This window comes from Pseudochaenichthys georgianus, chromosome 16 (assembly GCF_902827115.2).
Source record: "Pseudochaenichthys georgianus chromosome 16, fPseGeo1.2, whole genome shotgun sequence".
Classification (NCBI taxonomy): Eukaryota; Metazoa; Chordata; class Actinopteri; order Perciformes; family Channichthyidae; genus Pseudochaenichthys; species Pseudochaenichthys georgianus.
Genome location: NC_047518.2, coordinates 45,713,336 through 45,725,835, shown reverse-complemented (window position 1 = coordinate 45,725,835; position 12,500 = coordinate 45,713,336). Strand labels below are relative to the sequence as shown.

The following is a 12,500-nucleotide window of genomic DNA, read 5'->3' as shown; positions in this document are numbered from 1 at the left end:
AGCAGTTTCAAAGAATAACATAACAAAAATATTATACCTATAATACCTTTTATTAAGTCCGTAACGTAGTATACTAATATATAAAGTCATACATTTTATCATATTGTCTGGATATAGCACAGGTCCATATTGCGTATTAAATAAAATGTCTAATATAAAGCCGTGCAGCATCATGTTGTTGTTGTTGTTGTTGTTGTTTGCTCGTCTGTTCATCACCTGCCGTCATTTCGTCCCTTTCCAACGTCGCCACATACTTCTTCTGCTCAGAGGAAGAGGAAGAGGGGGAGGAAGATAGGCAGAGAGATAAAGATGGAGGGGGGGGGGTGAGAGGTGAGGTGATGAGGTGGGAAGCAGAGGGTGGGGGGAGGCGGTTGCTCATGGATACGACCCCGTTATAATTTGATTTGTGGCAGCAGGAAGCAACGAGTGAGCGCGAGAGGAGGATGTGGGAAAGAGAGAGAGAGAGAGAGAGAGAGAGGGAGAGGAAAAAGAAAAAGGAGGGAGAGATTGTGAGAGATTGAAGGTCTCGCTTTCATCCTCCCCCGTGTCTCTATCTTATCTCCCCCCCTCTATCTCTTCCTCTTTCCTGATTCAATTCATTTCAATTGAAGAAAGCCGAGCCGAGCATTCATCAGTTCGATATCAGTGGCAAAGCATCGTAGCGCCATCGCGGTGTTTACAGGACGTTCAGTAACCTCGGAGCCAGCGGCGCTGCTAGGGAAGGGAACCGGTGCCATGTGGTTCGGTGGAACACAAGGACATGCATATAAGACAACTAAATCACATGTAATAATAAATACATTAAATAAAAATACAAAATAATAAATACATTTTAAATATATGAAAAAATTATTATACATTTAATTTTAAAAAAGCATTTCATTACATACAACAAATAAAAATAGAAAAATAAATAACAAATAAATACATAAATAAAAAACAATAACAACATTGATTGTACATTTAATTACAAATGTAATTAAATATAATAACACCAAATAAAATGTATTAAAATGAATAAAATACAATTACAAATAAATACAATAACAGAAAAATAAATACATCAAACAATAAAATACATAAATAAAATACAAATAAAACATAATAATACAGAAATGATTTCAAATTGAATTCAGTGTCTCGGCGATATATCACTTCCGATCAAAGCAGACATTTTCTGACTTTACCTCCATTTTAATTTCCTTTGAAGACAGGAATATCAAGCCCTAAAGACGGAGGCCGCTTCACAGAGATGTGGATTTACAGGGTGAACGCTCCGGGATCCCTTCAGTGCAGACACAGGAATGCTGCTCCACAGCTCCCGCCCACTCTGTGAGGTCACAGCAGGTGTTTCACCTAATGGAAAGTGTGTTGATGTCACCCGTGGGCGCGCCCTGAACAGCAGCGTGCTTTCAAACCGCTCGGTACACCTTCACATCAGCCCTGATTCCCATCTGTGTCTCTATCTGCATCGTGTGTGTGTGTGTGTGTGTGTGTGTGTGTGTGTGTGTGTGTGTGTGTGTGTGTGTGTGTGTGTGTGTGTGTGTGTGTGTGTGTGTGTGTGTGTGTGTGTGTGTGTGTGTGTGTGTGTGTGTGTGTGTGTGTGTGTGTGTGTGTGTGTGTGTGTGTGTGTGTGTGTGTGTGGGGTAAATACCAGTTGGTTATCGCCGGGAAGCGCTTTCTAAAGCCAACATGGAGACGACAAGGGACCCTGTGCCTCAGCAACACTCCCACTTCTGCTTTTTCTCAACCGACGGGGGCTTCGACAAGTGTGTGTGTGTGTGAAATAACGTGTGACAGAAGGAGAGTGTGGAAAGAGAGCGGGAGAGAGTGTGTGACATAGAAAGAGAGCATGGAAAAGAGCATAAGAGAGTGTGAAAACCGGCGAGGGGAATGAGTGTGACGGGAGAAAAGCTGTGTGTGTGTGTGTGTGTACTACAAACGGAGTACTTGAAAGAGAGCATGTTCAGACACTCTGTCTAGAAGTCTGTTTCCTAAAGCACACAGTACTTTTATACAATCACTCCTGTTTCGATCCCATACTCCCCCTGAAAGCTATAACACATGGCAATAACACAGCGATTTTGTGTCAAAATGCTCAGATCGTATCCAGGATTATCACAAGTTGAACGTATACGGAGTACTTCTATCGAAAGGGAGACGTGGTTCGTGCTTAAATCAAGACTGAAAGTGTGTACTTGACTTCAGGAAATGAATGCTCCCGGCAGAAAAACACTGTAAAGGATATGAACGGTTACATTTGTGTTTGGGATACCACAGGAAGCCGTTAGCTTCGCAGCATTGGTTAGCAGTTGCTAGCCTTTTGGATACAGAGCCACGCTAGCTGTTTGTGCTAAGCTAAGCTAATTGTGCTCAGGCTTTATTGCAATACTTATCAGACGGTCAAAATGTATTTCCCTGTGAAACAGTCCCCTTAATTTGTCATGTTTACAACCGGAGAAGACCCTTCATTGAGTTTGATGAATACACACAGTACCATTGCACACGTGACGCATTGTGTTGGTCTCGTCTGGACTTGAACTGGCAACTTACGGCCCGTCCACACGACACCGTCCACACGTGTCTGAAGCTCGACCAACAACCAATCACATGAATCTCCCGCCCCTGACACACAAGCAGCGGTTTGATTGGCTAGAGCTTGTACTGGCATATGATTCGATTGGCTGACGCTTCCACCGAAAGCTTCAGAAGCTTCGAAAGTTGAACATTGCTCAACTTTTGCAACACCAGGAAAGCTCCGCTCTGCTTCCCACAATGCAGTTCGGCGAAAAGTGACGTCACCCCATTCAAAGTGAACGGGCAGACGCGTTGGAAACCGTTTTTGAAGCTGCTCTGTGGTGCGCACCAGACGACAGTGTGTTACATTGTTTCATTTTTCTCAGAGGGTTCGGTTTGCGTTCACACGGGCGAAACTCAAACGGACTATAAACTTTAAACACAAGTCATGTGCACGGAAATGCTGTTCAACCATTGGTCAGACATTAAGGGGGTAAAAACGCAAATCCCGGCAATTTTTACCGGAGCCTCCGCCATGGAGCATCGGCACTTTCGGCAGGTTATTCTCATGCTGCTGTTAGTCTGGACATCAACAGACGCTAGCGGCCCGCGCATACGATTATAATCAGACAACGTCCGTTAAAAACATTCTAACATAATGAGTCGTCCTGCAGTCAGGAGGAGGTTTCACCGACGACAGAGGTTCTTAATTTTACGTAGTTGATGGAGGATTTTTACTTTACACGACACTGTTCAACACTTCATTCTGCTTCACTCTTTCACTAAACAGCCGCGGATGTCTTGAAAGACTCTGTCGCTAAAGATTTTGAAGATATCTGCGTTCTTGGGATACGTAAATACTACGCTTCCTATGTTTTGGTGCGGACTGCGTTCACACCAAAGCAAGCAAGCGCTCCGAGACCACCTCTTTTAGGCGGACCAGAGTCCGGTTGTTTAGTTCACTTCAGAGGTCTCTGCTGCGTTCACACCGACCCAAACGAACCGAACCAAGCAGCGAAACGCACCAGGGTTCGATTCAACCGGACGATACAAGGCAGGTGTGAACGCGACCTAAATACACCCTAAAATCCCCCTGAAAATAAAAAGATTTCAAGTTATTTCCATAGAAATCTGCAGTTCTTTGAATGTTCCTGGTCCATGTTACATTGTCAATCGTCACGGCGACTTAAATACAGAGATATCTTCAGAACTATTCGATGGCATGTCAACAGGAGGTTATCCCTCTTTCGCCAGTTCAGTTTAAAATGAAACGTGTAAAACATGACGGGAAAAGGACGATTGCTGCCCTAGAATACAACATGTAACTTTGACTAACAGAAATATGGATTTCTTTTGCAGTGCATTCATTTCCGATTTGAAAATGAAGCATTCCCGTGACTCAACATGTCTTCCCGCTCTTCTTATCTCCAGGTGACGTTCACCAAGAGGAAGTTTGGTCTGATGAAGAAGGCGTACGAGCTGAGCGTGCTGTGCGACTGCGAGATCGCCCTCATCATCTTCAACCACTCCAACAAGCTGTTCCAGTACGCCAGCACCGACATGGACAAAGTTCTGCTCAAATACACCGAGTACAACGAGCCGCACGAGAGCCGGACCAACGCCGACATCATCGAGGTAAAGCGCGGAGGGGGAAGGGGAGTGTCGGGGATCCCAAACCGTAGACATAACAACACAGACACACAGACACACTGCCGATTGAAGGAATTATTATATTGTTGTACAAGAGCCAGAATACGTGCGTCAAGTCCGCCAAGAGTACATGTGTCTGTCTTTAGACTAACTGAATCCCACAGGTTTGATGCACTTCTTTTGAGTTTACACCACACCGTACCTTTGGAGCTTTTACGATCACATGTTTCAAGACGCTATGCTCAATAACGCTGCAGACAGACATGCGCACATTCATGGTGTCTTTAGATAAACTACACGATGGCTCACAACACATGAGAGGTCAACAAGTGCACCGGGCGGGAATGACTTGCGTTTCCCCAAATATATCATCCATTCGACCATAAAACAGTCTTTGAGTAGGATAGCCCACTTTGCTGAGTCGCCATGGAAACACTTTCAGTCAAATGGTTGGTTTTTGTTGTAAATTCAGCATTTTGGTAACTTTTCCAAGAGTTTATTTTTTTATTAACCCTCCTGTTGTCTTCGGGTCAAATCTGACCGATTTACTACTTTCATCCCCCGCATGGATCAAACCTGGCACATGCAGTACATGTTCAGTGTCTGTTCTTTGTATATTGACTGCAGTGTTTCATGTATACCAGTAGTCTGATCCAATATGTACAGTTTGAAAGGGTGTGAAATGAAATTTGGTGAAGATTAATGGTTTTTGTGTTAATGTAATAGCAGTTAAAACAGGACCGGTCAAATGTGACCGCGAACACCAAACTAAGGGGGGGGGGAACACGAAGACAACAGGAGTACGATTGAAACATGTTCAGGTTGTTCTTTGGTGCATCAAAGTTGGAAAATCTGTTCTTGGAGTTTATTCTTCACTTAAACTAATCTAATCCCACCCTCCTCAGACTTCATTAAGTCCAGTCTATCAAGGTTATTTCAGTTCATTGCAGTCCGGCCCGTTAAAAGGAGAGTGGATGATCCAACTCCATCCCGCTTGTTTAGCTGCTGATTACTTCTGTATTTGTTATCATTGATTTCTACCTGAAAAATAGTATAATAGTGGTATTACTGGTGGTACCTGCTGGTGGTACCTACATGTGGTACCTGCTGGTTGTACCTACATGTGGTACCTGCTGGTTGTACCTATGGTGGTACCTACTGGTGGTACCTACTGGTGGTACCTGCTGGTGGTACCTACATGTGGTACCTGCTGGTGGTACCTACATGTGGTACCTGCTGGTTGTACCTACTGGTGGTACCTACTGGTGGTACCTGCTGGTGGTACCTGCTGGTGGTACCTACTGGTGGTACCTGCTGGTGGTACCTACATGTGGTACCTGCTGGTTGTACCTACTGGTGGTACCTGCTGGTGGTACCTGCTGGTGGTACCTACATGTGGTATTACTGGTGGTACCTACATGTGGTATTACTGGTGGTTAAGCGTAAGTGTTAGTGTCGTCTGTGCCAAACATGATCCATTAATCCCGTATATGTTGCATTTGCACAGAGAGAGAGAGAGAGAGAGAGAGAGAGAGAGAGAGAGAGAGAGAGAGAGAGAGAGAGAGAGAGAGAGAGAGAGAGAGAGAGAGAGAGAGAGAGAGAGAGAGAGAGAGATCGATCAGTGAGTGAGATCGATCAGTGAGTGAGTGCAATTGTTTACTTCGTATGTTTTGGTAATTCATTTCCTGCCGTCTCCGCTCCCCGTGGGGAAGATGTGCAGCTCGCCAGGCGAACACGCAGCACATCCACATGCTTGCTGACCCTATTATACATAATGGCCCTCTCATGAATTGAACACGAGATGCTATGATTCAGCGCCGTTACTGCAGCACTTAGGCTTCGTACGGGGCAGCGACTTAAAGCTCCAATGTTTTCCTCGCTTGTTTTTCGACCACAAACACCGTCAACACATTATCGTCATGTCGAAAGGTCGGGTTAACGCCGCATTTCAACAGATAAACACACATGGGGGGGGGGTTAGGATAAGGTGACCAGATTTTCAAAATTAAAACCGGGGACATTTTGAGTTTTGCGGCCAATATCTCATCAACATACCAATGTTCTTCACTGTTAAAGAAAAGAGGGGGACAATTCTGGTTCAATGTAATTCGAACATTTGAACTGTTGGATACAAACAGAAGGACGACAGCTCATATATGAGACTTCAAATGTCTTTTATTTTGAAATTCTACATCCGATTGTCCTGATTCTCTCTGAGTGACTAGATGGGGTGTCCTGCTATTACCCTGAAGAGAAATAAGTCTTTGATACTGGATAGTTTTTGTTTTATTCTTATTTAAAAATAGAGGGATGATAGCTCATATATGAGACTTCAAAGGTCTTTTATTTTGAAACTCCACATCCGATTGTCCTGATTCTCTCTGAGTGCCTAGATGGGGTCTCCTGCTATCACCCTGAAGTTAAATAAGTCTTTGATACTGGATAGTTTTTGTTGTATTCTTATTTAAAAACAGAAGGACGATAGTCCATATATGAGATTTCAAAAGTATTTTATTTTGAAATTCTACATCCGATTGTCCTGATTCTCTCTGATTGGCTAGATGGGGTCTCCTGCTATCACCCTGAAGTTAAATAAGTCTTTGATACTGGATAGTTTTTGTTTTATTCTTATTTAAAAACAGAAGGACGATAGCTCATGAGACTTCAAAGGTCTTTTATTTTGAAACTCTACATCCGATTGTCCAGATTCTCTCTGATTGGCTAGATGGGTCTCCTGCTATCACCCTGAAGTGAAATAAATCTTTGATTGACTTCGAGTGACTCTTTGATTATGGACGCTTTCCATTGAATAATAATCTAAATATAGATGGACAATAGATCTAATTTGAGATTTTAAAAACAGCATACATTTTAAATAGTCACCCAGTGGAAATGTCAGATATATCTTCAAACTGTATCCTTACATTTTACATTCACTCAGTTATAATGTGGTAGTTATACGTAGTTTGTTTAAATGATTATTGATCACATTATATAGTACATATTTCTTAATTTAAGTTCCAGTATATATGAATATGTTTGGTGTGTTCTTTAGGTATATTTGTTATTGACCGAGTAAACGCTTTTATTTTGAAGGCAGTTTTTACAGGCCTATACCGTAATGCATATTCGCTCACTCAATACAACGTGCGGGCTGGCTTGAGTGTGTTTTCCGAAGTGGGGGCCGACTCGACCGCAGTCTGTAGTGTTTCCTGACATGAAACATTTGATTTTACCTTGCTATGTGTTTTTAACGTATATTAGAAAACGGGGACAGGCCGATACAAACGAGGACTGTCCCGTAAAACAGGGACGTCTGGTCACCCTAGGTTACGACAGGAAACGTCACCACAGATGCATGATTTTGAACCACCAGAAGATGTTGTCCGTGTGGCCTCTTTATTTTGGAACAAAACCATCGTTCCCACATCGAACGTCACGGTCAAAAGAACTACCGATGGGAGTTAGTCCCTGGGAACGCTCAACGAGGGAACCCTTTCGATTTGAAACGATTCCTCTCTGCCAGTTTCTGATTTATAAACAGAGCGGTGCGTACCAGTGTTCCAGGAATGGTTTACGTGGACACCGAATGATTGGCTGTATTTCACCTTTTTCAGACAGTTCTTTTGTATCGGAGATGTTTTTCGGAAGAAGCCCAGAGGCTTTGATTCAACCCTCGAGAGGCTCCTCTGACCTCGCACTGCAGCTTCCAGGCATCCTTCTCTTCCAAGTTGTCTGGAACTATCCATACAAACATCTAAATCAATCACAAGCCAAGTTTCACATGCAGCCAATAGATCCCTGCCACTCTAACAGAAACCTGGGAACCGTTTGAGGAACCTGAGAATCAGAGACTTATGGAACAAAAGCTTGATAGAAACGGGGTCTTCATGTGGTCCCTCCACCAGGGGAACGTTCTTTGCAATGACGGTAAAGTGCTGTGGCTGAATTGACCGTAGTTGTTGACACGTACGGCCCGTCCACACGACAGCTTCAAAAAAAGCTTGGAGCTGGGCGTGTCTGAAGCTCGACCAACAACCAATCACATGAATCTCCCGCCCCGGACACACAAGCAGCGGTTTGATTGGCTTGTACTGGCATATGATTCGATTGGCTGACGCTTCCACCGAAAGCTTCAGAAGCTTCAAAAGTTGCTCAACTTTTGCAACGCCAGGAAAGCTCCGCTCCGCTTCCCACAATGCAGTTCGGCGAAAAGTGAATGGGCAGACGCGTTGGAAACCGTTTTTGAAGCTGTCGAAGCTGTAGTGTGGACGGGCCGTTACAGTATTGGAGACATGTCAACGGCATCGCCTTCATTCCCACACGGAGCGTAGGTTTCCCTCAGGATGAACACTGAGACTGCTATTGGACGAACGGTCCTTTTGGACATGTCGTCTCTCGACTATCTTTTTGAAAAGAGGCTTGCGGTTTGTAACGGAGAAAGTCCAATTAGGTGTGAAATGTTGGTGAGGCAGTTTTGGATTTGAGTGGGCAGAAGGAAAGACTGAGGAAGCAAAGTCCTCGTTTCTTCCTCCCCGCTGTCACTTCCTGTCTCCCTTTCTCCCTCTCCCTCCTCCTCGTCCTCTCCCTCCTCTTCCTCCTCTTCCTTCCTCCTGACATCCGGATTCGGTCACGACCATTTTACCCTTTTCTCTCTCCCTCTCTTTCCGTCTGTCTCAGAGTGTCAGCAGTAAAGCCTTTCTGGAGGCTGTATCTCCAGCTGCAGATGGCTCTTAAGTGTGTGTGTGTGTGTGTGTGTGTGTGTGTGTGTGTGTGTGTGTGTGTGTGTGTGTGTGTGTGTGTGTGTGTGTGTGTGTGTGTGTGTGTGTGTGTGTGTGTGTGTGTGTGTGTGGTGTGTGGGTGTGTGTGTGTGTGTGTGGTGTGTGTGTGTGTGTGTGTGTGTGTGTGTGTGTGTGTGTGTGTGGCAGGGCGTTGAGCAGCTCGGGGCAACATCAGCTCAAGCTCCACTGGCCGTGTTTGTGTGTGTACATGTGTTTGTGTTTTCAAGTGTGTCACTCTGTCTCTTTCTCTCTCTCTCTCTCTCTCTTTGTGTGTGTGTGTGTGTGTGTGTGTGTGTGTGTGTGTGTGTGTGTGTGTGTGTGTGTGTGTGTGTGTGTGTGTGTGTGTGTGTGTGTGTGTGTGTGTGTGTGTGTGTGTGTGTGTGTGTGTGTGTGTGTGTGCATAAGTGTACCTCTCTCTCTCTCTGTTTGCACGCTCTGCAGCAGCCCATGAGAACGCCTCATACAATATTCAGTCCTGGTTAGCCTCTCGATGCGTTGACTTCTGTGTGTGTGTTGTGTGTGTGTGTGTGTGTTGTGTGTGTGTGTGTGTGTGTGTGTGTGTGTGTGTGTGTGTGTGTGGTGTGTGTCCTACATGGGGGCTTCCATGCTGTACCTCCCACCTCCACCCACCGGTTCCCTCTGTGGTCCATGATGCGTTGTCCTCAGTTGTCCCGCTGCCAGATGTGCGTCCTGCTGGTTAAGCGGGTGTTAGTGTCGTCTGTGCCGAACATGATCCACTAATCCGTATATTTCGCATTTACAGACGCATTTCGAATCATTAGGACCGGAGAGATTCCTAAAAACCCGCATTTTAAAGAGTACACTGCAAACATCCATCTTCTCCGCTTATCCGTGGTCGGGTAGCAGTTCCAGCAGAGAGCCCCAAACTTTCCTCTCCCCTCATCAAGCAGCTCTGACTGGGGGACCCAAGGCGCTCCCAGGCCAGCGAAGAGATATAATCCCTCCACCTGGTCCTAGGTCTACCCCTCGGTCTCCTCCCAGCTGGACGTGCCTGGAACACCTCCCTAGGGAGGCGCCCAGGTGGCATCCTAACTAGGTGCCCGAACCACCTCAACTGGCTCCTTTTCGACTGCAACCAAAACATTATTAAAACTACAGAAACACGTCTATTTAACCCTCACGTGGTTTATGGATACAGTCATCTACCGAGGCTGTGTCCACGTGTAGCACGGTGTTACTAACTGTGTAATAGTACGGGTGAATTAATAGTGTTACATGGTAAGAGTTTATTTGGATGTATTTATGATATTATGAACTATTTTTGACTTTTATATATACATGATATATTTGCTATCCACCTCCATTTTCACATGTAAACGGCTTCCATCGCAGGCCTGTACCGTGACATATTGCTCAACTAACATTAAGAAAAAGGCAAAGCAAATACTATTACATTATGTAGTAAGAATGTGTATACATTGTGTTTCCTCCATGTTGTATTCGGGTCGCATGGCAGCACGTCGTACATGCACACGACTGCTCACATGACACTTGACATGGGCCTTTCAGGGCAGAGCAGCCACTGTGACGGTATGGATGAAGTATAGGATAGTTATTAAAGAGTATCTTCAGTGGCACATATGAGAGACACACACACACACACACACACACACACACACACACACACACACACACACACACACACACACACACACACACACACACAGATGGTAATTGGATAGTCACAAAATGTGCCCATTTGCCGCTGTGCCTCCGTGAGTCACTCCAAGCAAGTGCTTTGAGTATAAATTATGAAGTGTGGATTTAGTCACGCAGACACACACACACACACACACACACACACACACACACACACACACACACACACACACAACTATGTGCTTTGGTTTGTGTATGGTCACCATGAATTTACTGTACATGCACGCAGTAATGTCCCTGTACTGTATGATTATAAAAGCCCTTTGTGTGTGTGTGTGTGTGTGTGTGTGTGTGTGTGTGTGTGTGTGTGTGTGTGTGTGTGTGTGTGTGTGGTGTGTGTGTGTGTGTGTGTGTGTGTGTGTGTGTGTGTGTGTGTGTGTGTGTGTGTGTGTGTGTGTGTGTGTGTGTGTGTGTGTGTGTGTGTGTGTGTCACATGGTTAAACATTCCTTCACTTCACTTCACTTCACTTCATTGCAAGGCTGAGAGGCAATACATATACACACAGCCTCTCTCTTAGATGCACGTGTGTGTGTGTGTGTGTGTGTGTGTGTGTTGTTGTGGGTGTGTGTGTGTGTGTGTGTGTGTGTGTGTGTGTGTGTGTGTGTGTGTGTGTGTGTGTGTGTGTGTGTGTGTGTGTGTGTGTGTGTGTGTGTGTGTGTGTGTGTGTGTGTGTGTGTGTGTGTGTGTGTGTGTGTGTGTGTGTGTGTGTGTGTGTGTGTGTGTGTGTGTGTGTGTGTGTGTGTGGGCAGCCTGCCTCTCCTGCCAGGATGTGTTAATCCGCTTGGCTGCAGATCCCAATCAGAGCGAGGGAAGGAAGAGAGGGAACACGAGCGAGCGAGAGGCTAACAGAGCGGCGAGGAAAGGCGATAAAAGAAAGCAGGCGGGCGGAGAACGAGGGAACCCCCTTTTTATATCTCAAGCAGCTAAGACAACACACATCTCTCCCGTGAGCCTCACCGCGGAGGCTTAAGGACTGTGGGACCCCCCCATCATCCTCCTGGGTCGTATGTCAGAACACAAAGTTGACACGATTCACCCCTTTAGGAACCGAGTCTGTCCGACATAATGGACACTGAATAAACTGAAAAGTCTCGTAAGCAACTCTATTAAGTGGAACCTAATATGTTTTATTTACACTTAATATTACTGCTTTCAACTAATCTGATGACAGAAAACATTTAATTAAAGTCAACGTTTCAGTTGTTTCAGTGACAACTCAAAAAGATAAGATAAGAATACTTTATTGATCCCGAATTGGGAAAACATGTCCACCTTATCACCTGAACCTCCTCTAGAGCTCCATTGAGTTCTTTGTAACCAAATGTCTCTCAGAGGGGCGTGGGGAGGGGCTCCTGGTTTTCATCTGAAGTAACAGACAGAGAATCAGCACTTTGGAACAGGGCTGAAACAGAGGGGATTGTGGGTAATGCTGCAATGATCTGTTTGGTGTTTCAGCCAATCAGAGACAGGCTCTGGATATAGGAGACCTTTAATGTCTCGTAAACTCTATCAAAGGCTTGGACATTACCTGTTTTTGGGAATCTCGCACATATAACACCAATCTGTGGTGATGACCCCCCCCCTCTAAACCCGTCTACTTCATGGTGTTAGGGTTACGGTTAGTTTCCAAACTCTTACAGACCTCCTAAAATCCCATCCCAATCTGGACAAGACGAGGTCACGGAGAATAGTCGACTTATCAGTTTCTACATAGAAAATATATATTCACAAACCATTGTATGATAAAAGTATTGGTTCATGTGGAAATCAATGAATGCAATCAATAAATCAACCAAGTATTTTGGAAATCATGAATTGTTGGAGTAGTTTGTCATCCAGAAGTTGAAGAAAAATGTCTATCTTTTTTAAAT

General features: G+C 44.8%; 2 protein-coding genes across 9 annotated transcripts in view; both read left to right on the top strand.

The window, feature by feature from the left end:
- Positions 1 to 12,500, top strand: part of LOC117460575 (killer cell lectin-like receptor subfamily B member 1B allele C) — a 461,418-nt gene that overhangs the window by 328,558 nt on the left and 120,360 nt on the right. The gene's annotated exons all lie outside the window — the stretch shown is intronic.
- The window catches only part of mef2d (myocyte enhancer factor 2d), a 159,617-nt gene that overhangs the window by 75,899 nt on the left and 71,218 nt on the right, over positions 1 to 12,500 (top strand). For all 8 annotated transcript variants that reach the window (XM_071206008.1, XM_071206007.1, XM_071206010.1 and 5 more), the window contains exon 3: positions 3,949 to 4,152. In XM_071206008.1, coding sequence (XP_071062109.1) covers positions 3,949 to 4,152 — 204 coding nt within the window. The remainder of the gene's footprint in view (positions 1 to 3,948; positions 4,153 to 12,500) is intronic.